General features: G+C 39.5%; 1 protein-coding gene across 3 annotated transcripts in view; it reads left to right on the plus strand.

Moving 5' to 3' along the window:
• The window catches only part of LOC125457683 (inactive N-acetylated-alpha-linked acidic dipeptidase-like protein 2), an 823004-nt gene that overhangs the window by 651694 nt on the left and 146849 nt on the right, over positions 1–24461 (plus strand). For all 3 annotated transcript variants that reach the window (XM_059651091.1, XM_048542236.2, XM_048542239.2), the window contains one exon: positions 20483–20629. In XM_059651091.1, the coding sequence (XP_059507074.1) occupies positions 20483–20629 (147 nt within the window). The remainder of the gene's footprint in view (positions 1–20482; positions 20630–24461) is intronic.

Below are 24461 nucleotides of genomic sequence, written 5' to 3' on the forward strand. Positions count from 1 at the left end.
CTCTCCCATCTTTCCTCGTTCAAGTTCTGCATTAAGTAATCATCATTCTGCGATGTTAACCTCGGCTCCTTTTGCCTTCACTCCTCTAAACGGTTCATCTACAATCTTTTTATTCACAGCAATATCTTAACCATGTTCATAGCAACCCTGTATATTTAGTTTCTATATTTAGCTTCAGAGTCTACTGACATTGAAATACTCCTGTAATGATTAATCTGCTCAACATTACCTTTAATCCTCCTTTGATTCACCTGTGTCATCAGTGAAACATTTGCCCACTCCCATTCTGACATTAAACTTTGGTCTGGCCTTAAGTCTGCTCCCTTAAATCAAAGAACAAAACAAAAGCATAATGATGATAAGTGAGCATTGAACAGAGAATCTCTGCAGTGGATTTTTGAATGGTTTGTAAAATATGGAAGTATAGCTTTGTAGGAAGAAATTAGAAAAGTCATACCTGTATGTCAGAAATGTAGAAATGATGATTTCAGTTGCGCTGAGCTGAGAAAATAATGGGAGATATATGATGCCCGGGAGGCAGCCCTGGTGAGGAATTGGATGTGAGGATGGTAACTCTGCTCAAAATTGCATAGGAAACAAAGGTTGTGGAGTTTTGTGATGATTGTCCAGAAAGGTGGGAGGGACCAACGGATAAATTGCCAAGTGCCTGATTGCCTGGTTGGGCTTGAGGTTTGAATCTTGCTTACTGATCTGCAACAGATTTTGTCTCATCAGTGTCAGAGTTAATCTGACAACATCATGACAATCAGCATTAAAGAGGAATAAAGAGTTAATTGCTGCTATTAGGTGGAATGTAACTCCTGAAAACTTATCAATATTGCTGCTATAATGACAATATTTAGTGAAGAAGTAGAAAAAGGATCAAAGCTTAAAATAGAGCCGAAGTCACTCATCACACACTGCAAGGAAAACTATAGGGGACAGGTAGTAATCGAATCATTTGAAGATAATCAAAAGTCCATGATAGGACCAAGACAAGTGATTACCACACAGTCCTTCTGGAGAAGAAGCATTGAGAACACCTTCCATCATGTTTTGTGGCGCTATCTTATTATTAAAAGGGGTAGTCTTTGAATAGATCTAGTTACTCAATACTTGGGGATCCATGAGGTGCTGTGACCCATCAGCAGTAGCAGAATTGTGCTTCAACATAATTTGTAACTTGATGACGCAGTATATCTCTGACTCTACCATTACTCCAGGACAAACCCCTGATTCAATAAAGAGTGCAGGAGGGCATGCCAGGGGCAGCAGCAGGAATAACCAAAAATTGAGGTGTTAACTTCATGAAGCTATGAAACGGAACCACTTCCATGCCAAAAGCACAAATAATAAATGAAAGACAGAGCTAAGTGATTACCCAACCAACAGTTCAGATCTAAACTCTACAGTCCTGTTACAACTTCCTATTGTGAATGATGATGAATATTTAAACGATTCATTGGAGGATGTGGTTCGACAATATCCCCATGCTTACGAATAGAGGAGCACAGAACATCAGTGTAAAAGATAAAGCTGAAGCATTTTTAAAAACCTTCAGCCAGAAGTACCAAGTGATGATCCATCTCAGCCTTTTTCACAGATACCAGTTTTCAGCCAATTTGATTCACACCATGTGACATCAGTAAATGGCTGGAGGCACTCAACACTGCAAAAGCCATGGACCTGATAACATTCCTGCAATAATCCTGAAAATATATACCCCAGAACTTGCTGTGATCCAGTCAGCTCTTCTACTACAGCTTAAACACTTTTATATACCTCTCAATTTGCAAAATTACTTATGTATGTCCTGTACACAACGAATAGGACTAGTCCAACCTGGCCAATACACATTCAATCCCTCCGCCATTGGTACTCAGTGGTAGCAGTGTTTACTCTCTACAAGATGCAGTTCAGAAATTCATTAAAGCTCCTTAAATGGCACTTTCCAAACCCACAACCACTATTGTTTAGAAGGACAAAGGCAGCAGAAACATGGGAACACCACCACCTGAAAGTATCCCTCCAACCTACTTATCATTCTGGTTTGGAAAATATCACAGTTCCTTCAGGGTCACTAGGTCAAAATCTTGTAATTCCCTCCCTACAGGCCTTGTGGTTGGACCTATACCAAATGGATTACAACAGTGTAAGAAAACAGCTCCCTACTACCTTCTGCAGAGCAACTCAGGATAGACAATACCTGCTAGCCTAGCCAGTGACACTCACGTCCCATGAGCGATCAAAATAAAACGGAGAAAATAAGATGCATGGTAAATTGAAAGCAAAGAGGAATTAGACAAAATAAAGAATAACAGACAGCAATTAGAGTCATTTAAAATGTCATTGGTGATAAATAGTAATGTATAGAGAGAAGCCTGTTTTGAGCATAGAAGTGCTTTTACATAAGTGCACCAGGAAAAGCAATTCATTGTTTAAACATGATAATCATACAAACAGTTACAGATCTCAGCTGCAAATTCCTGCTATCAGTCACACGAGTGAGGTAGACAGATTCTAATGACTTAAGAGTGTTGGAGAAATCCTCAGGAGGTCTGTAACTTGCCAATGTGCTTGGTGTAGGTTCCATTTATATGTCTGTTTCTGGAGCTGGTTTGTTTTTAAGCATATCCCTGTTGAGTTTTATTATTGGTTAAGGAACAGAGCAAACCTCAGCAGGTGCGTATTTAAATGCAAAGTATTGGCTCCTGGTTGACATGTAAAACAAATGACAAATGCACTCTGTTGGAATTCCTGTGTTTGATGCCATTGGAATGTATCCACTTCACTCAAACAACTGACTCTGAACCTGAACTCTGCAATTATCTACTGATTGTATTTACATGGCAGATTTTGCTTTTTGAGATATGGGGCATTCCCCGAGCCCCATCTTCCTAATCTATTTACCAGATCAATCTTTAATACATATAACTTTCCCAGCTTTGTGTTGTAAGAAAGGACTGGTTTAGATTTCACTAACTGCACGATCAAGCTGATGCAAACAGTTTATAAAATGTAACTGAACAATTCAAAAGGTAGTACAAAGTCATTCCAGGGAGGTAGGAGTGTCATGATAATGTCACTGGATTAGAAATCCAGAATCCCAGACTACTGTTGGAATCCTGGCATGGCAAATGAAAATTTATTTCACTTTCAAGAAGTTTGGAACAAAAAGCCAGCCAAATGGCAAACATGTAACTATGGATGACTGTTGGAAGAATCTACCTGGTTCACTACTATCTTTTACAGAAGAAAATCTGCAATCTTTATCTGATCTGCCCAGTACGTGACTCCAGACCCATGGCAACGTGGTTGGCTCGTAACTGCCTTCTGGTAAATGAGGGCTGAGCAATAAATACTAACCTAGCCAGTGACACTGACATCTCATGAACAAATAAAGATGGTGCATGACCCCTACAATTGGCATATCAGTGAATTAACTCTCAACTCATCACTACAGTTATACTGTATGAAACAATAGGGAAAAGTTGAACCGAACTCCTGTGTGAGATATTATGTTTAGACCCAATACAATTGGGTCCTTTAATTTTAGTGAAGGTCTAATAATAGATGTGTTGGACGTACACCCAACAATCCACTTGTTATTGTCAGTACTCAACAACAGATTTAAGTTAAAATTGCCCAGTAATCCTGGCAGCGTTTGGTGAGATAGTTAGAAATAGGTTTTTAATAGTATGAACAGGGATCTTGCTCAAACATCATTTCAACAGGGATCAGTGCTTGGTAGCACTCTTGCATCTGGATCCTGGTGAAGTAAGATGTAATTGATGAGAACTGCAGAGATGGCACTGGAAGGAAGAAGGAAAGATTCATATTGGGTTAGAGGCCTGATTAATTACTTGCTCAGCGATATTTTTCAGAGGTGAGGCCATAGCGTCAACAACTACCCACTCAACGTCTATGAATACCCAATAAATAACAGCTCCGAGGCTCATTAAGGACATGTATGGAGAAATCTATCAGGATCATCCAATGCCCATACAGCTTTCTACTGAATATTGAGCCTGCAAGCTCCAAACAGGCAGCCTCTGGTGGCAGGCTGCACGCCCCGTGATAGGATCTTGAGTAGGAAAGCCAAATGACTTCACCAAACCAGTTTGCCCTCCATTTTGAAACACCTGGTGGCTTTAGCTTTTATCCTTGTTAACCTTCATGCACTCCTTTGAGGACTGTTCCATGTTGATGCACCTTCACACTCTGCTTACTGCCAGAGTAGCATCTATCTCTTCCTGTAGAGCTGTCAGCTCTTCAGGACTGCCAGCCCTCTGGCTGGGCCTTTAGCCTGAGGAAATTGTCCACCATACTGAAAGGGAAAGGGTTCCTGGAAGCAATTAATAAAGAGGTGGGAAGATTATGCAGAGTTACAGGACGCTCGAAGTATTGGGATTCACATTTATTCCTGATGGAATAATATTTTAAGAGGTGGTGAGATTCTTTTCACTGGGAGTATACACTTAAAACATGTCACAATTTGACTGGGGGTAACGTTCTTCCATATAAAGTTTGGTTAGATATATGTGGTCAGGAAAGGAGGCAGTAAAGCTTGAAAACCTCATCAAAGTTGGTGTTTAACTACAGACATTTTCACTGTGCCCCAATTTAGATCATAATGTGTGAAGGGAGGGAACGTGAAACCAGGAATTAGTTTACTTATTGAGTGGCTTTTACAGAAATAAATAAATGAAACTGGGCTATGAATTTTCAGGTTTAGTTTTCAAATCTTTATGGTTGAAATAAATAAATTAAGCCAAGCTGCATAAACTCCTAACCATATTTAATGCACCAGTGGATAGGGAGCTTTTACTGGACATAAAAGTGGCAGACTTACAATTGTCATCAACAATAAACTGAGACGGGGCATGCGCAGAGTTGAGGAAATATTAAAGAATAGCCCAACCAAGTGACAAAAGAATTGGAAGCCTGACAGTGCTCCAAGTAATTGAGAATGAGGCAAACTGTGCAAAGATGTTACTGCAGATATATCTACAACAGCATCAACAATTTAGTATAATATTTGGTCAGCATGGTGGCTCAGTGGTTCGCACTGCTGCCTCACAGTCGTGGTGCCCCAAATTTGATTCCAGCTTTGGGCACCTGTCTGTGTTTGCACATTCTCCCTGTATCTGCGTGGGTTTCCTTTGGCTACTCTGGTCTTCTCCCACAGTCCAAAGATGTACCGGTTAGCTGGATTGAGTATGCTAAAATTCCACTAGAGTACAGGGACATGCAGGCTTGGTGGATTAGCAATGGAAAATGCAAAATTATAGGGATAAGGTAAAGGGGTGGGTGTGGGTGGGGTGGGATGCTCTCTGTAGGGTTGGTGTGGACTTGATGGACCAAAGGGCTTGTTTCCACACTGTAGGGATTCTATGATAAAAAATTTATGTTGCACCCTTCACATCTTATAACTTCCCAAACACACAGGATTCGCAGACATCCAACAACCTGATCAACAGTTGGATTTTTGAGGAAAAGAAAATAGAGGCACTGAATTTTGGGGAAGGCATTCAGGAGTTTAGCGTTTTGGCACATGAAGACACGATCATCACTCCTGGGAAGTTAAAATTAAGGATGCTCAAAAGATCAAAATTACAGAAGAACTGATACTCAGACAGTTATTAGGGTCATACAGCATTACAGAAGAAAAGACAAGTAAAGAAACTCTGGATCTGAAAATCAGCAAGCACAGGGTGGTCGTTGAATGGAACTTGATACAAGCCAGGACATGAACAAAATCATTTTGAATTCCTGTTTAAAGCTGAGATGTAAGCCCCAGCCAGTTCCACATGATTTTTGGCAGGAAGTTGTTAGGATGAGTCAGAAGTTCACTTATGGCAACTAAATTTTTAAAAAAGAGCAATTTAATATCTGGACTTTATTGGCATTCTTCTGGCCCATGTTCTGGCTGTTTAAAGTAATATGTGATGGGATTTGCATGCCAAACTTCAGATAGCAGGCCAGCCTGTCAGCATAAAGGGGAGTACGGTATCAGCTTCCTGGAGAATCTCTCAAGAGTTAAGTGAAAGAATCCAGAAACCTAAATAAAAATTATGATCACAAAGTGTGAAGCTGGATGAACTCAGCAGACCAAGCAGCATCTCAGGAGCACAAAAGCTGACATTTTGGGCCTAGACCCTTCATCAGAAAAGGCTGACACCTGACGCCAACTTTCCAATACCTCCTGCTGCCCCCGGATCACAACCCCACCCCCCGAGCACCAAGCCATCATCAGCCTTTTCTGATGAAGGGTCTAGGCCCGAAACATCAGCTTTTGTGCTCCTGAGATGCTGCTTGGCCTGCTGTGTTCATCCAGCTTCACACTTTGTTATCTTGGATTCTCCAGCATCTGCAGTTCCCATTATCTCTAAAAATTGTGATCAGGCCACTTTTCTGCCAGGGCAGTAACCTAAGGTATTGCAACTGTTGATACTCGTAGTTAATTGCTAATTGCTTGGAAAAGAAAGACGATTGCCAAACAATTTTAGGAATTGGATTGGTTAGCTTTCTGGCACTTGTTGATAACTCATTGGTAGCTACATTTTGCTTGCTGTTCTTTTTGATGTTTGCTTTTCATTGCTTGTTGCTAGTTTCCTGCTTGTGATCATGTTGCAGACAATAAGCCTGCTGCAGTAACATTGATTTGTTGTTTTATTTATTTGAGCCCATGATGTGTAACAGCATGACTGCAACATAAATCGGGCATGCACAGAAGGTGGAAAAATGGGAAATTTAAATAAATCAATCTGCATCGTGTTTAGTCAACATGTCGAACATTTTGCCATGTGAACTACTTGGATATTTTCTGGTGCCCTCTGATGTGACAGACATGCAGAAGTCATATCATTTTTAATTAAACTGGTTTAAATTTTTCAGGAAATAACTATTAAAAATCACATTAAACTACATATAATGGTAAACAAATAATACCAGTTCAAATGTTGAGAATGACGGATCTGTTTAATACCATCTATTTTGAAGACAATATGCCATTGAATTACATCATAGCTGATCTGCATCTTAACCTCATCTGTTCACTTTAGTTTTGTAAGGAATCATACCCTTGCCTAAAATCAACTAACCATCTCAGTTTTGACATTTTCAATAGAGTTTTTTGGAGGAGATACCAACTGGAACTATCCTTCATACAAAAAAGTGCTTGCTATCGTCATTCCCACACAGTCAAGCCTTCATTTTAACGTGATAACATCTTGCTCTGGATTCCACCATTGCAATAACTTCTCTATTTATCTTATTAACTCGACTTGTCATCTTTAATACCTCAATTTGTTCACCTTTTTGAACTTCCATAAGAATTGAGGTTTTAAAAGTATTTTTGAAGTATCACTGGAGAACGCCTTAATAGCATTAATTATGTTATAGTTGACTATAACATTCTAGTGTCCCAGTCCTCCAAGGAACATGTATTTAGAAAAACAAAGGTGACCTTTTGGCTCGGAGCACTGAGATTGATATAATTCTGTTGCAAAGCCATATATAACAGATTTTAAATTAGACAGCTGAGGCCTGTCTGCACAGTGCAACATTCGGCAAAGAAGCTATGAATATTAAAACATTATTTTTAGAACCATCTCTAGGGTAGCTGAGAATTGAAGATAACTGCTGAAACCATTTTGAAAACTATTTGAACGACTTTATTGAGTGGCTTTGCGATTGGTTATTCATCAATAGCTCTCCTACATTGCAGTTGTGATTGTCAGTTAACAGTGATTTGTCATTATAGAAATCAAATAATTTAGCCAATCAGGCCCCGTGGAAGGGGACGGAATGATATGTAGTGGAACCATTGAGCACATGACTCCTGGATTCAGAGTTCCAGTTTGTTTCACCACGCTGATGGCCTTTTCATCCCATGAAAGGTTTAGCTTCTTTCCACCTAAGAGGAAGATGAACATGCTGCAAAAGTGGGTTGGTCTCCATCTTGATAGGATGGGGCAGTGTGAGGATCAGGTCAGAGGTCCTGGTTTGGTTAAGGTAGGTCAGAAGCCTGGAATGGCAATACCCAGAAGGAGTAACTGACTTTCTTGAAAAAAAATTATGTTGAAAATCAATGGACTGGTCAGAACAGATCTTTCTGTTAAATTCTGCTAGATGACTTCAATTACCATGTCTCAGAATTTTACAGTACAGAAGGCGGCCAGTTGGCCAATCGTATGTCCTGGTTCCTGAAAGAACTACCAGTTAATCCAATTCTCCAGCCCTATCTCTGTAGCCCTCTAAATTCATCACTTTCAAATATGTATCCAGCTCTCTTTTTGAAATCTATGAAATATACCTTGACCACTCTCTCAGGCAGTACTTTCCGAATCCTAACAACTCTGAGTAAAGACATTTCTTTTCTGTTCAATCTTGCTGTCAATCTTGAAATTGTTACCCCTGGTTACTGACATACAACCAGTGGCAACAGAATATCCTTTTTTACTCTGTCAAAATTGCTCATTAATTTTGACCACCTCAATAAGCTCACCTCTTAATCTTCTCTGCACCAAGGGCAATAAGCCTAATTTCTCCAATATTTCCTTGTATCTAAAATCCCTCATTGCTGTTCTTAGTTTAGTAAATCTCATTTGCACTGTCTTCAGGGCTTTAATGTCCTTCCTTAACTAATGTGCCCAGAACTGAACACCATACTCCAAATGTGATCTGACCAATGATTTGTAGTGCTGTAACATCACTTCATTACTTTTGTACTCTATGCTTCTATTTATGAAACCAAGGATCCCATAAGCCTTCTTAGTAACTGTTTCAACTTCCCTGGCCATCATTCACCATTTATTCCAGTTGGAAACTTTGGAAGTTCAAATGGAGGCCTTGTGGAGGAGATAAGAGAGAGGTTGGGCAGTGATGTCAAATTGCAGGGGATTGGTTCGGCAATCTCTCTGGCATTTGCAGAAAAACAGAAGGCCACTCTTTTTTTTCTTGGTTTAGCTCTTGGGTTTCACAGTAGACAGGAAACCCAGCTGGTGAGAGTTAAACTTCAAATGGTGCATAAATATGAGGCACATAGCCTATTAAAATGTTTAAAATGTTAACCTGCCTCCTGGGAGTAGTTTGGTCACTGGTTTCTAGTTGCACATCCAGCAACACTGAAAGTGATCAGGTGGATGTAGGCAAAGTAATGATTTAGATTTCTAATGCTTTATACTTCCCAACTGACCTAAAGCCATCCATTTTCTGGACTTGAATTTTTCCCCCTTTTGACAGTTAGGACAGTTTTATTTACATTTGCTAATATTGACTTTGATTATTGTTGAGAAAAGACATGTTTTGTGACAAGATTTTCATCTTCCGCACATCAGGATATTTTTCAAGAATACAAACTCAAAGGGAAAGCCAACATTTATGTTGCATGAGAGCAGGTGTTGATTGACAGAATCAATGCAATGGAGAATGTGCCTCATAATGCTGATTGACAGATCACTGCCAAACATTGTTTAACTATTAAACCAGGTGGATTGACTCTGGCCAAAGAATTGCTCAGAGTCCACCTTCCAGGTAATCAGTTGGGATTTCCCTTGCATTTGTATTTTGCAAGATGCCCCAATGACTGCAAATGAAAACTTTCAAAGCTTCAGTAAGTTGTGCCTTTTTTCAGCAATAGTTGCTAAATGTTTGCAATTATCTAATATCAAATTTAGATTTTAAAACAGCTGCCAGTGATGAGCTCAATGGATTCAACTGACTTTTTTAGTTCTTGGAATTTAGGTTCTTTCTTTATAGGCATTTGATTTTGTATTCTAGTAATCTGAAACTAAGGTTAATGCCCAGGAGATAGGGTTCAATTTACTGCATGGAGGCAGTTAAAATTTAAGTTCAATTAATTATTAATTAAATTGATTATTTATTTTTATAACCAGTTCACTAATGTCCTTTCTACTTGCATGGCCTGGCCTATGTGTGACTCCATCACATGTGTCAGCAATATGGCTGACCCTTAACTATCTGTTACATGGCGAAGCCAGCCACTCGGTAGTACCCAACACTACAGAAAAGGGCTCGTTCTCTTTCTGCTTCAGAGTTTTCACATTTCACTCAGGATTGCACCAATGCCAGTTGATCAACCTTTTCCATTCCCTCTAACTAGTCACCCATTTTGCTTTGAAATCCACTGCATATAATTCTGTCACCACTGTTTTTCGAACTAGTCTTGTAGCACCTTTTTCTCCTAGTAGTTCCATACCCATTATTTCTCACCACATTTCATATTTTACATTTCTTCTGTGCAACAAATAACCATATGATCTTGGTTACTTTATTTAATGCTCCCACAGTATTTGCTGACCCATTGGAGTGCCTGTTCCTGATTTGTCCTTATTTGTTAACCCATTTGTCTATCTACAGCTCATTAGTATCCATTCATTGTCCTTCACTTCTTGATGTTGTTCAATTTTCTGTACTAAATTGATGGTAGAAAAAACGCAAAAAGGAATAAAACTGGATGAGCCACCTAAGGCATTTCTGGCCCTGTTGGCCCTGTCAACCCTGCAAAGTCCTCTTTCGCAACATCTGGAATTTGTGCCAAGATTAGAAGATGTGTCCCATGAAGTATTCAGACATATTCCCCACTCCATTGTCCTTCACTTCTTGATGTTGTTCAATTTTCTGTACTAAATTGATAGTAGAAAAAACTCAAAAAGGAATAAAACTGGATGAGCCACCTAAGGCATTTCTGGTCCTGTTGGCCCTGTCACCCCTGCAAAGTCCTCTTTCACAACATCTGGAATTTGTGCCAAGATTAGAAGATGTGTCCCATGAAGTATTCAGACATATTCCCCACTCCATCAACTTGTCAATGATCTTTTGAAGTTCTACACTGTACAGTGCTTCCATATTTTGTGTTATCTACAAACTTCCACTCTGCTCCAAAATCTGAATTAATGTAATTCAGAAAAAGCATTGGTTCCAATTTCCAAACTCGGGGAATCCAATTACAAATGGTCCTCCAGACTGAAAAATTTCCATTGACCATTAATCCCTGTTGCCTATCATTCAGCCAAATCTGTATCCATGTTGCTGTTGTCCTTTTTCTTCCATGAGAACTGACTTTGCACACAAGTCTGTTGTGTGGCACTCAATGTATTTTGGAAGTTCATGTACACCACATCAACAGTATTAATCTTATCAGCCCTCTCTGTTATCTCCTCAAAGAACTGCAGCAATTTAGTTAAACATGACCATCCCTTGAGAAATCCATGCTGGTGCTCTCTAATTGACCCACATTTGTCCAAGTCAGTAATATTTCTGTCCTGAATTGTTGTTTCTAGACATTTCTCCCTACCAAAGTGAAACTGACTGTTCTATTTGTACTGAACTTAAGTTTATATCCTTGTTTCAAAAAGTTGTAATGATAAGGTGAATCTGAAAAAAGTTCCAGAATGCAGTTGAACGAGGATAGGAAAATGTCTCTCCTTGAAAGGTATTTGTCAGATGATGTTAAAAACTTTTAGTGCAATAATTTAAATATATATATTTTTACTCACTCATAGTATGTGTGTATAGCAGGCTGGGGCAGCATCTGTTAGTGGTAGTGAGCTGCATTCTTGAACTGCTGCAATTCACCTGCTGTAGACTGACCCAAATGCTGTTAGGTAGGGAATTCTAAGATTTTGACCCAGCAACACTGACGAAATGGCAGTATATTAGCAATATTGTCATGATTGGGTGGAAACTAACCAGGCCTCCAGCAAGAACACTTTAAGAAACATTATTTCAAGCCATATTTCCCGACAAGCCTATCTTCCCTAATGATGTTAACATTCGTATGTTCAGGTATTTGACTACTTTTTTAATTTAGCATGACCGCATCTCCCCTCAAGCATCTAAATTAACAAATTAAGGCAGGTGATGTTTTTCAATTCTTCCAGAATGCATTCTCTTCAATCTTGCAAGACAATTGTATGTTTGGCTTGAGGACAGTTGACATTCATTCTCATCATCTGTGAATTATTTCTCCACTGAAGGATCTCTTATCTCTCGGATATCTTTCAGGGATGATGTAATCACTGTTAAATATGGTCGTTGCTCTGTGATCTTATCTGGATGGCAAAGTTTTCAATTCTGTTAAATAGTCATTTGTATCCTTGTAGTGTATGCTGAGGGTTTTCCTGCCTTTTTTGCAATCAAGGTGATGATTTCCTGCCATGTGGAGGCAAAATAGAGTCCCATGTCTTCTACAGGCTATTTGGAGGTTGCACACTTTTCTTGATAAAACAGGTGCTTTCCAGCCAATACACACCTCATGTCCCTTTCCTGAATTTTCTAAATTAATTCTCTGGCTGCAGTCTTAAAAGTTGTTCCACCAAATTTATGGTTTAAATTTTGTATGTCCCTGTTTACCACAGGTTGAAAAAGTAGTTAAAAATCTGAGAGATTGTAACCTCTCAATCTTTTTAAATTGATCTTAATCAGCTTAAATATGCTCTGTGATGCTCGAAAGGCTGTGGTCTCCCTATGAATGAATTAATTTATGGCTCTTGACTTAACTATGTCTCATGGTGCCCACAAGCAATGGTAATGGCCTTCATTTTGAATAATGTGCTCCTCTTTCTCCCCCTCTCCTCTCCATTCTGCAGCTTTGTGGTGTAATGACATGTTTTAGCCCCTTGCCTACAAGGAGCTTTAACTTTATTCACTGAGCCTCAAATCAGGGCTTCCACTACAGATCTTCCTCCTCTGAGAATTCTGTAACTGCCGAGTCAAACCCTATTGCTGATTTCCTCTTTTCCTAGGCACACTGTTTTTCCTGCGTCTCTTTATAGTTCTAGAGAAAGGGCTGGCAGTGCTGCTTTTGTTCGACATGTCCATCATATAGGTTCTGCTGACTGCATGTCTATCAAGTGAGTGAGTATTCTTTAGGCTGTAATTTTCTTGTAACCTAATGTCCTGAACTCACTTCTCTGCTGATATTTTTCGCTCCTGGAGTTTGAATGGCTGGTTTAAAGTACTCATTCCTTGAGGTTTTTAAGCAACAAACCTGTAGAGTGCAGCTAGTAAATCCTCCTTTTGAATACCTAGAGGATGAGCCACCAATAAGTCTTAGTGAAAAGAGGCAGTTATCTTAACACAATATAATTTATTGCATGGTAGCATTAGGTGCAAGTTACATCGACTGGTTAGAAATAATTACTAAGCCCATCTGACCCTATCAAGATCTCAAGATAGACTCCTTTCCTCACCCAGGACTATATGACACTATCAATTGGAGGAGCCAAATTCTGCCTCTCAAATTAACCCTTTCAGAACAATTACCTGATACACCATTGAATTTTTATCTGATTTCTGGCATTTGTAGCATTTTTGTTTTGCATTATTGTTTCAAACGATGAATTATGAAGTTATCACCTCTGGTATACCTCTTCTGAAAATCGGCTGCCACAATGCTTGAATTTTGCTCGCCAACATTTGACAATGCATAAGATGGAAAAACAGCTGACTATACTGTAAAATTTCATTAAACTATAGCAACACCAGTGGCTAATACAGTCGATGGACTTTCCTGGTTAACCCCCACTGTAATTCTATTCAAAATCTATTGGGACTTCTCAATAGACAACTTCTAAATAGGTCAAGATCTGCATGTTCCAGGTCATGGCCTAACCTGGAATTTATCACTTGGCCTTGTAGGAGGCTGAGTATCCAACTACCCATCAAGGCCACTGATACAGAAGGAGCCAGAGAATTCCTATTTTTAAACTATACAAGAATAGGGGTGTACCTCACCTCTGAAGAAGAATTTTTCTCTGAATAAGAAGTGGTCTACATCATGAAAAAGAGGAGAACTTGAGAAGTAAAACTTCATATTTACTCATTAGCTACAGGTCTGAAAGGAGCATAGAAGAAGTTTCTCCATAGAATGAATGGAGAAGTTATTGAAATCCCAACATCATAGTCATACCAAGGAAGTTATTACTTCCCCAGTAGCTACTGCATGGGATGCACTAAGCTAGGATTAACCCGTATGTGAATAGTAAGAGTATCAGGAAGTTCACGGCACTAACCATTATCAATCCCCATTGCTGTTGTCATCTAGAATATTTATGAAAGAGTATGTGAGAAAGCAGACAGCTGAAGTTCACAAATCATTTCAGTACTTTAAGCCTTGAAGAAAAACACATTTTATCCCTTGTACCACATGTATTGTGATTTTTCTTGTGTTCAGATATCACAGCTATTCATTCACTAAATAAAATAATGGCACTTGAAGCAGTTGCAGTTTATCGTTCTTCAAATATATTGAAAGATGACTGACAAAAAATGCTTTTGCTGGAACTACACCAAATCAGATGCTGTTAGACACAAGGTAAAGAAGCATGCTTCTCCTTAGCTATAAATATGCCAGTAGTTTTTTATGGCCCTGGAATGTAGAATGCACCAGGAGCTCTTTGCAAAGAGTCAGTGCTGATGAGATCTCCCTAGCTGCAGTGATTTGAGTGCTGCCAGTGGCAGCTACCGAATTCTGCTGCACTGTTCCCCTTCTTCTGGTGCTCTAGAAAACAAAATATATATCTTACCTTCCTTTGCACAAGTTGTGTTTGTAAATGTTCTTTTTCTGGGCCTAACTGAGTAAAACTATTTTGGTGTTTTTTTTAAGTAGGGCCTTTGTGATCCTTAATAAGCTAATTTGTAACAAAAACATTGAAAAGTAAAGCTTATTTATATGCAGGTCATTTTTTACATACCCTGTGCTCCAAGCTTATTGAAGAAGTTCCTTCCAATACTTTGAGTTATAGTCACACAGCATGGAGTTGACTTTTCAGTCCAACTCGTCCACGCCAATCCAGTCAAGTCCCATTTGGCCGCTATCCCTTGAAACCCTTCCTGTTCATACCCAATTAAATGCCTTTTAAATGCTGTAATTGTACTCACCTCGACCACTTTCTGTGGCAGCTTCTTTCATACATGCACCACCCACTGTGTGAAAATGTTACCTTCAAACACCTCAAACCTATGCCCTCTAGTTTTGGACTCCGCCACCCTAGGAAAAAGACCTTGTCTATTCACCCTATCCATGCCCTTTATGATATTATAAACCTCTATAAAGTTGTCCCTCAGCCTCTGCCGCTCCATGGGGAAAAATCCCCAGCCTACTCAGCCTCTCCTATAACTCAAAACCTCCAGTCCTAGCAACATCTTGTAAATCTTCTCTGCGCCCTCTCAAATTCAACAACATCGATCCCTAGAAGGGCGATTGTTGTTCTGAAGAAGGGTCACTGGATCCAAAACATTAACTCTGATTTCTTTCCACAGATGTTGTTGGACCGGTTAAGTTTTTTTTCCAGTAATTTGTGTTTTTCTTCCATATAGACTACGGTATTGCTCTGTGTTCTTCAATCTTTTTTGTCATCTCTTCAAAAAACTCAATCAAGTTAGTGAGAAACAATTTCCCACCCATTTAGCCATGTAGATTCTCCCTGATTTGTCCTTGCCTTTCAATGTAATCCATGTCCTTCAGAATCCTCTCCAACAACTTACTCACCACTGACATAAGGCTCCCCAGTCTATCGTTCCCTGGCTTTTCGGTACAGCCTCAGTAAAGTAATGGCACCGCATTAGCCATCCTCCAATCTTCTGGCACGTCACCTATAGCTGCCAATGATACAAATATCTCAGCAGGGGACCCAGAAATTTCTTCCCTTGCCTCCCATGAAGTTCTGGGAAGCACCAGATCAGGTCCTGGGAATTTATCTACCTTTTTGTGTTTGGAGTCCTTCAACACCTCCTTCTGTAATATGGATACATTTTAAGACATCAGTAGTTATTTTGCCAAGTTCCCTAGTTCTCCATGGTAAATACTGACACAAAATATTTGTTTAGTATCTCACCCATCTCCGATGTTTCCACACACACAGAGATGGCCATGTTGATATCCCTAGTTACTGTTTTCCCCTTAATGTACTTATAGAAACCCTTTGAATTTTCATTTAACCCTATTTGCCAAAACTGTCCCATGTCCCCTTTTTGTTGTCCCTCTTAAGTATACTCTTACTGCCTCTGTACTTCTCTAGAAATTCGCTCGGTCCCCGCTATCGATACCTGTCATATGCCTTCTCATTTTTCTTGACCAGTCCCTCATTTTTTCTAGTCATCCAACATTCCCTGCACTTACCAATCTCTCCCTGGGATTCTAATCTTCTGGTTTTGTTTTCAATTTTTGCATATATTTGTTAGGAATTTTACAAGATTAAGAGTTACTACCTCAGAATGAAGCAGCATTGAAAATACAGTTAGCAATGTTGAAACAGTGCTGAGGAGACAATCCAAGTCTCTGACTCAGATTGGGGATGTAAGAGAAGAATGTTTGAGAAGGATACTTAAGGAACAGGAAAAGCATAAGCTTGCAGGGAAGAGTGGTATTTGTTAGGAGGGCAATGAAAGGTGACAAATACATAGTTGAGGTGGAATGAGGGAAGGATTAGATTAGATTCCCTACAGTGTGGAAACAGGCCCTTCGACCCAACAAGTCCACACTGCCTTTTCGAGCATCCCACCCAGACCCATCCCCTTATAACCCACACACCCCTGAACGCTATAGGCAATTTAACATGGCCAATCCACATATCTTTAGACTGTGGGAGGAAACCAGAGCAGACACAGTGAGAATGTGCAAACTCCACACAGACTGGAACCGAACCTTGGTCCCTGGCCCTGTGAGGCTGCAGTGCTAACCACTGAGCCACCATGCTGCCCGTTTAAGCACAGCCTTCGTAAGAAGAGGTTCCTGATGGAAGGTGGGTGAGACAGGTAAGTTCAAGAGCAGTATTTGTGGAATAGAGGACAGGGAGCAGGGTATTTGGAAAATGGAAGAAAGCCTAAATAAGGCAGTGGGAACGTTGGAAATGAAGATTGTTTGGATGCAGATTAAGAGCTCAAGGGTCAACGATTACACAGGGGTTGCAGAGGATAGTGGAACCCCACATTTTCCCTGGATACTGGAAAGAGACAAACTGTGGTGTTGCCATTAAATTTGTGATAAGTCTCATATTAGTGTTGGGTAAGTTGTTGGAGGGGATTCTGAGGACGGGATTCACAAATATTTGGATAGTCAGCATGTTTTTGTGCATGGGAAATCGTGTCTCACTAACTTGATTGAGATTTTTGAAGAAGTTACAAAGAAGATTAATGAAGGCGTAGCAGTGGACATGTTCTATATCTTCAGTCTATATCTTCATTCGTCAAGGTTCCACATAGAAGACTAGTTAACAAGGTTGAATCACATGGTATACAGGGGAAAATAGCCGTTTGGATTCAAAATTGTCTCTAAAGTAGGATACAGAGGGTAGTGGGTGGGGGGGGGGGGTTGTTTTTCAGGCTGGAGACTTGTGACCAGCAGTGTGCGACAAGGATCAATGCCGGGTCCACTGCTTTTTGTCATTTATATAAATGATTTGGATATGAATATAGGAAGTACAGTTGGTAAGTTTGCAGGTGATACTAAAATTGGTGATGTATTGGACAATGAAAGAGCTTACCTCAGTACAATGGGACCTTGACTAGATGGGCAAATGGACCAAGGGGCAGAGGAGTTTAATTTAAATAAGGGTGAGGTGCTGCATTTTGGTAGGGTGAATCAAGGCAGGACTTAACACTTAATGGTAAGCTCCTGGGAAGTGTTGCCAAGCAAGAAGACGTTGGGATGCAGGTTCAAAGTTCTTTGAAAATGGAGATGCAGCCAAACAGGGTAGTGAAGAAGGCATTTGGCATGCTTGCCTTCACTGGTCAGTGTAAATAACATAGGGGTTAGGAAGTCATGCTGTACAAGACATCGTTTAGGCCACTTTGAAATACTGCATTCAAATGTGGTTTCCCTGCTGCATGAAAGATGTTGTGAAACTTGAAAGGGTTCAGAAAGGATTTACAAGGATGTTGCCAGGGTTGGAGTGCTTGAGTTACAAAGAGAGGCTGAATAGGCTGGGGTTACCTTCCCTAAACAGTCAGAGGCTGAGGGGCATAGCTGCAGTAAATAGATTTTTTCTTCCAAGGGTGGGGTAGTCCAAAACTAGAAGCAGTAAGTTTCAAGTGAGAGGGCAAAGATTTAAACGGAACTTAACGGGCATCTTCTTCACGCAGAAGGTAGTGCTTGTATGGAATGAACTGTCAGAGGAAATGGTGGAGGCTGGTACAATTACAATATCTAAAAGGCATCTGGATGGGTACATGAGTATGAAGGGTTTAAAGGGATTATGGGCCAAATGCTGGCAAATGGGACTAGATTAATTTAGAATATCTGGTTGGCATGGATAAGTTGGACCGAAGAGCCTGTTTCTCTGCTGTATAAGACTATGACTCTATGTTCTTTACATTTTTGTCAATAAATATTGCAGAGAGCTGTGCTCAAACTCTCATTGAGTTGCTTCAGTGAACTTCCCAATTGTAATGAAGATGTTATATCTTGGTCCACTAACAGGCCATAAATTAAGCAGACTGTTTTGGTCAGTTGGTTTTGAGTTTCTTGTGTTGCCACAAGTTCATTAATCCTGGAAAGTATTGAGCATTCCATTACAGTCCTCACTTGATAATTGGCTACAAAACATGCCGAAAGTACATTGGTGAAGCAGTGGATGGTGTAGTTAAGTTGCAGGTCAGCAGTGACCTCCAAGTTTCTGATGGTAGGGAATTTCATCAACCTGATGCCATTGAAGATTGGTGGGTGAGGGAATTGTTAGATTTTCCCTTATTTCAAATCATCGGTGATGGCATGTATGCTAATTACAGTCTGCCATTTTAACTCAATGTTGTAGATTCACATAGGATAGTTAATTACCTAAGGGATTGTTAAAGGTATCATCAATGGGTTGCCATACTCCTGACTTTGTGAAAGAGACAGTCATTTTCGAAAAATAGCAGATGATGGTTGAACTGAGTACTTATCATTGACAAGGTCTGGTTGCAATATTTGAGCTCCAATTATTGACCTGTGCCAATGGAAGCTGCCTTTAATTTTTTTCACCTATTATTACTCCCACTATTGAAGGATTTCCCCTTTTGTTTCATTGCATCCAGCATTGTTGAAACTCCTTGAACAGAGTTCATGGATGTTGCCTTGATGTTAAGGCAGTCACTTTTCATTTCTCATCTGGTCTTTGCCTGGGCAAGTTACATCTCTGTAATCTTTGACTGCTTGTTGGGTAGAACAGCTTTTGTGATCAGGTGAATTTTAGAGGGAACAGCTATGAATTTGTGGATATTAGAGGAAAGGAAATGGAATTGTAAAATTGGTGAATTCTGCTAAAACTTAACAAGGCATGAAATAGATAATTATCAAGAAACTAATAGCAGAATATTTGGAAAAATCAGAGTCACCTTGGCTTCACGAAGCAAGAATGAGAATTGAGTTAACTAAGCTCATCTGGACAGATCAATTAGCAGCAAAGAATGCAAACACTAAAGCATGGAATTTGTGACTGACAGCAAAAATAGATCCCAGCCTGGAGAAAAGGTTGAGAAGTATAACCAACTGTCACTAACCAAGGAAGTAAAAGAGAGTATGAAGTTTAAAGAAAAAAGCATACAAGGACACAAAAGTCAGTGAGGCCAATATTTAATCCTATCTCATTAGACAACACCAGCTCTAGTATAGCCATAATATGCTGATCCACTGTCATGGACATTTTCCTGAACCGAAACAATTTTGGGTATACCAGCAACTTATTTCTATTCATCCTTTCACCTACTTTACATATATTATGGGAAACCTTTAGTGCAGTCTTGGGTCTTTCGAAGCTGTGAGACAACTTTTGTCAAACTGTCATGTTTCCATTTTGAAAGCAAGGAACTGCTGCAAAATGGAAGAAAGCTTATTACAGTATCACTTTCTAATGATTTTGTTTGTTGCATTTTCATTTCTCTGATAATCTGAGACTGAGAGGACAATATGTGCCACGTTATCACAGAATTCAAATGTACTAGTTACTGAAACACTAAATGAAAGGAATCCTAATCACTATGCATTTCCATGTGTACTTGTTTCGTGCCTTGCTCAGGCATGTTAGCCATTTATTTTTTTTTAAAAACTGGAATGAAAGAGCTCCTACAGTGAAAAGACTTCCATGGAATTAAATAATGTCTGTTTTGTGCTTTGCCTTTCGTATTGTTAAAACACTAGAATTTACTGTGGACATATCGATTGCTTTCATTTTCTGTTGCCATGGAAAACCTCAGACTTCATGATGCATCGGCATAGATAGCAGTTTCCTTCAACTTTCAAGCCTCTTGTGAGATATAGATATACATATGAATCTGTCATTCACTCCTTAGAAGAGCATGCTGACTGCCCTTGAATGATCTGCCGTCCAGGAATTTAGAACAGTTAGTTATCTGTGAATTATTCATGTAAAATTTGGCATTGCTCACACTGATTTAGATCAATCTCTGCTTATATTTATATTTTGCCGGAATCCAGCAGGCAAATCCAACACAATTTGCTTTTTCTTTTGTTTTGCAGAGGTTTTCTTTGAACTGTACACGGCAAGAAAATTGTTCAGGAAGAAAGATCAACTCAGTTCAGGTGGAAGGAAACAGTGATGTCTTCATAAATCATCTTGGAGTGCCAACTGTTCAATTTGCATATCAGGACACAAAACCGTCAATGGTAATTACTCTGCCTTTTGTAGTATGACTTGTGCTGTTTGGCTTGTTGGATCCCACAGGAAGCCAGTTTGTCATTTCACAATTTTACTAAGTATACTAAAGAAATCAATTAATTGTACAAGCTGTACAATTGGAAAGAAAGCGCAATTTATTATCTTCTTCCATAATGAATATATCCATTTAGTGAACCAGCTGCAGTGAAGTGGTGAGCTGAATTCTTGTGTTTTAATAAGTGCATTGGGCTAGCTGTAAATTAAGGAAGACCTCATGATTAGAATGTACACTTCTAGTTTGAATTGAACTCATTAGCAGACACCGGTGTATGGCATTGTAACTAGTTTTCTTTTGAGTCTGTAAGCCTTTCCTACATTCTTTGAATGACTGTTCATCATCCTGGATCACCTACTCTCAGACTCAGTGTAAATTGTGGCTCTGAGGTTTATTCGTGGTGATATTTTGTGTATAGTGTACAGAAGTATTAGAAAACAATTCACAGAAAGCATGTGAAACTAATGATACACTTCTGGTCCTCATATACCAAACTGCGTGCACAAGTACAGCAATAGACTCCATGTACTCCAGTTGTACTGTTGATATTGGTGGTATGAGTGTGGCATTTTTTGTTGGTGAACAGAGGGTATAGATCTATTCCTATAGCTCGTACGTCCCGCTCACATATACTAAACACATGTTGACTGACGATGATCTATTCACGTAAAATAAAAAGATACAAAACTGGGGCTGGCTGTTTATATAAACACCAGACTGGAATTTGTTTTGGTCAGTCGCTCAAATGACAACATCAAATTAAAGCCTGTGTTTGGACCCTGCTTTGCATTTCACCCAACTTTCTTTTCCAAAAGTGAGCATCAGGCAGAGTGTAACACCAGCTTTGAATTTGCTAATTCTAGGTCGGTGCTACAAATTTCAATTCCCTTGTAATCTAAAATATGATAAATTGTGTAGCTGTATTAAGCTTCTTTCAAAAATGAAAAGTTCTGAACAAACATGATTTATTCTTTATTATTCCTCTCCCAATGCCCTGTTTGTTGCCAGAAAATAATCAGATGTTCAATCTGCAGTGATTTATAAACCAAATTCTCTCATTTGCTGTTCAACGTACTGTTAATTAATGTGATTCCAATGTTGTAGTGCATTGTGAACAGTTTAGCTAGCTCTGCCACATTGCATTCAGTCATACTACAGTTGATACATTGCATGGAACACCATCTTTCCTGGTACTTTCACTTCTGACAAGTTCCATTCTGAGAAATCTACATTGAAATGGCTGGCTATGGTGGAGCACCAACATCAAGTGTGCAGTGTGACTGTCGTTGAATAGAAAGTCAGTTCTTAAATCAATTTTGTTATTTCAGGGAAGCCCGTATTATACCAGACTTAATTAAATTTGAATAAAACATTAACTGTTCCAAGTCTGTACTCCTCCAGAATAGGAGAGTAATATATTAGAATAATCTCTGCAATTTTAATAAGTTCAGCTGTATTTGCTGCGCATTAGTTTCATCAAATTCCAGATGATATTTAATGCCAGTATATCAACAGTGGCAACTTGTATTTATGTTGTAACTTTATTGTAAAACATTCCTAAATACTTCACAGTTGTTATTATCAAACAAAATTTGACATTAATCCTTTCTGAGATATTAGGATCAGTTATCAAAGAGGTGGTTTTGAGTTTCTAAGAAGAAAAGGAAGGATTGAGACAGATTGATGCATGGAGAAATTCCGATTTTTAGCCACTAATAGTCTCCATTAACAGTTATTCATCCTCCTGGACAGATCATTATCCACTCCTTTGACTGTCCAGCTGTTCTCTTTCTTTGGGCTCTATCCCCACATGTCATTTACTCATTACCTCCTCCCTCTTATCTAACTTCTGCATTAAAACCAATATTTTCCTAGCTACCGTTAGTTCCGAGGAAGGGTCACTGGATCCAAAATGTTAATTCTGATTTCTCTTCACAGGTGCTGCCATTTCTGCCCACTATTTCCGCAACTTCTGTTTTTGTTTCTGATTTGCGGCATCCTCAGTTCTTTCACTTTTTAGAAAATTCCTGCGCTTGCATTCTGGGATGCTGAAGTCCCAGTCATCAAGGGCAGTAAAATTGCAGCCGCTCAACAGGCTAGAATTTGAAAAGTGTCAATATCATACAGGATGGTGGGGCTGGAAGAGAGCAGTAGAGGAAGGCAGGAATGCGAGCATTGTAAGAATTTACAAAAGAGAATAAGAACTTTAAAATAGATGCACAGGCAGATCAGAAGTCGGTGAGCACAGGCATATTGAATGAAAGCAACATACCTTAGGGGCAATAGAATTTTGATGACCTCCTGTTTATTAAAGGTACAATGTGGGATACTGTCCGGGAGAGCATCCGAATGGCTAAGTCTAGAACTATCAAAGGCCTGCATGAGGTTTTAATAGTGGATAAAGCAAGTTGAAGACTAGTGATCTACCAAGAAAGAAATTAGTGATCTTGCTAATGACAGAATACAGGGTCAACAGCTCATCTGGTTTTCACAGAATGGTTGAGTTCCCGGTTTCAGCTCCAAGGAATGTTTTTCTTTGTTCATATGAATTATTTCTAAACAATCAAGTGTAGATGTAAAAATGAAATGTTACCTAGCCAGCACTCAGAAGGTGGATACTAACTGAGCACCATTACTTTTTACAATCATTAGATAATCATTCAAGCACACAGCAAAGTCTGATAGCAAATTCAGAGAAGCCAATATTTGCAACTGCAGTTATAGAAGATAATTTAACAGGAGTACAGTCTAGCATATTACTTGCACAAGAAAGCCTTTAATAACATTGGTTAGCTTAATTGGAACATTTCTCAAATACAGACTTTTATAGAGATTTTGGTTCCCATTTTACAATGGTTGAATCTAATTTGAAGGTACTGGTAATTTCATTAGGACTTTTTTTGTTCACAGTCCTCTTTTGGGCTAATTATAGAAAGATAACAATACAAAAGGAGGTGACCTAGCCTCTTGCCTACACTGGGTCTCTTTAAAAGAAACTTGGCGAGCCTTATTCTTTTCCCACAGCACTGCCTTTTCTTTCTTCATTTTTTCCTTTTGAAAAAAAATACATTTGATTCTGTTACCACAACCCTCTGGAGAATTTGATTCCAAACCCTAACCACTTTTTGCATAATAATTGCTTTGACAGTAGACCTTTGGTTCTGTTGCTACTCATCTGTGTCTGCTCATTCTCAATTTCCCTGTCAAAGGGAAAATTCGCTCTTTACCTACTCTGCCTAGAATCTTCATGATTTTGAAAAACTTTATCATATCTCCCTTCAACCCCACGAAGGGGAGCAGCCCCAGCTTCTTCAATCAGTTGCCGAATTAAAATCCATCATTCCTGGAACTAGTCCCCGCCTCCCTAACCTGTTCTTCCTCCCTCCTATCCCCTCCTCCCACCTCAAGCCGCATCTCCATTTCCCACCTACTAACCTCATCCCACCTCCTTGACCTGTCCGTCCTCCCTGGACTGACCTATCCCCTCCCCACCTCCTCACCCATACTCTCCTCTCCACCTATCTTCTCCTCTATCCATCTTCGGTCCGCCTCCCCCTCTCTCCCTATTTATTTCAGTTCCCTCTCCCCATCCCCTTCTCTGAAATGTCTAGGCCTGAAATGTCAGCTTTTGTGCTCCTGAGATGTTGCTTGGCCTGCTGTGTTCATCCAGCCCTACACTTTGTTAACTATTTTCACAAATCGTTTTTTGAATCATTTCTACAGCTTTCACACCTTTCCTAAAGTACATTATGAACTGAACATAAAACTCCAGTTTGCGCTGAACC

Source organism: Stegostoma tigrinum, chromosome 14 (genome assembly GCF_030684315.1).
Source record: "Stegostoma tigrinum isolate sSteTig4 chromosome 14, sSteTig4.hap1, whole genome shotgun sequence".
NCBI classification, from domain to species: Eukaryota; Metazoa; Chordata; class Chondrichthyes; order Orectolobiformes; family Stegostomatidae; genus Stegostoma; species Stegostoma tigrinum.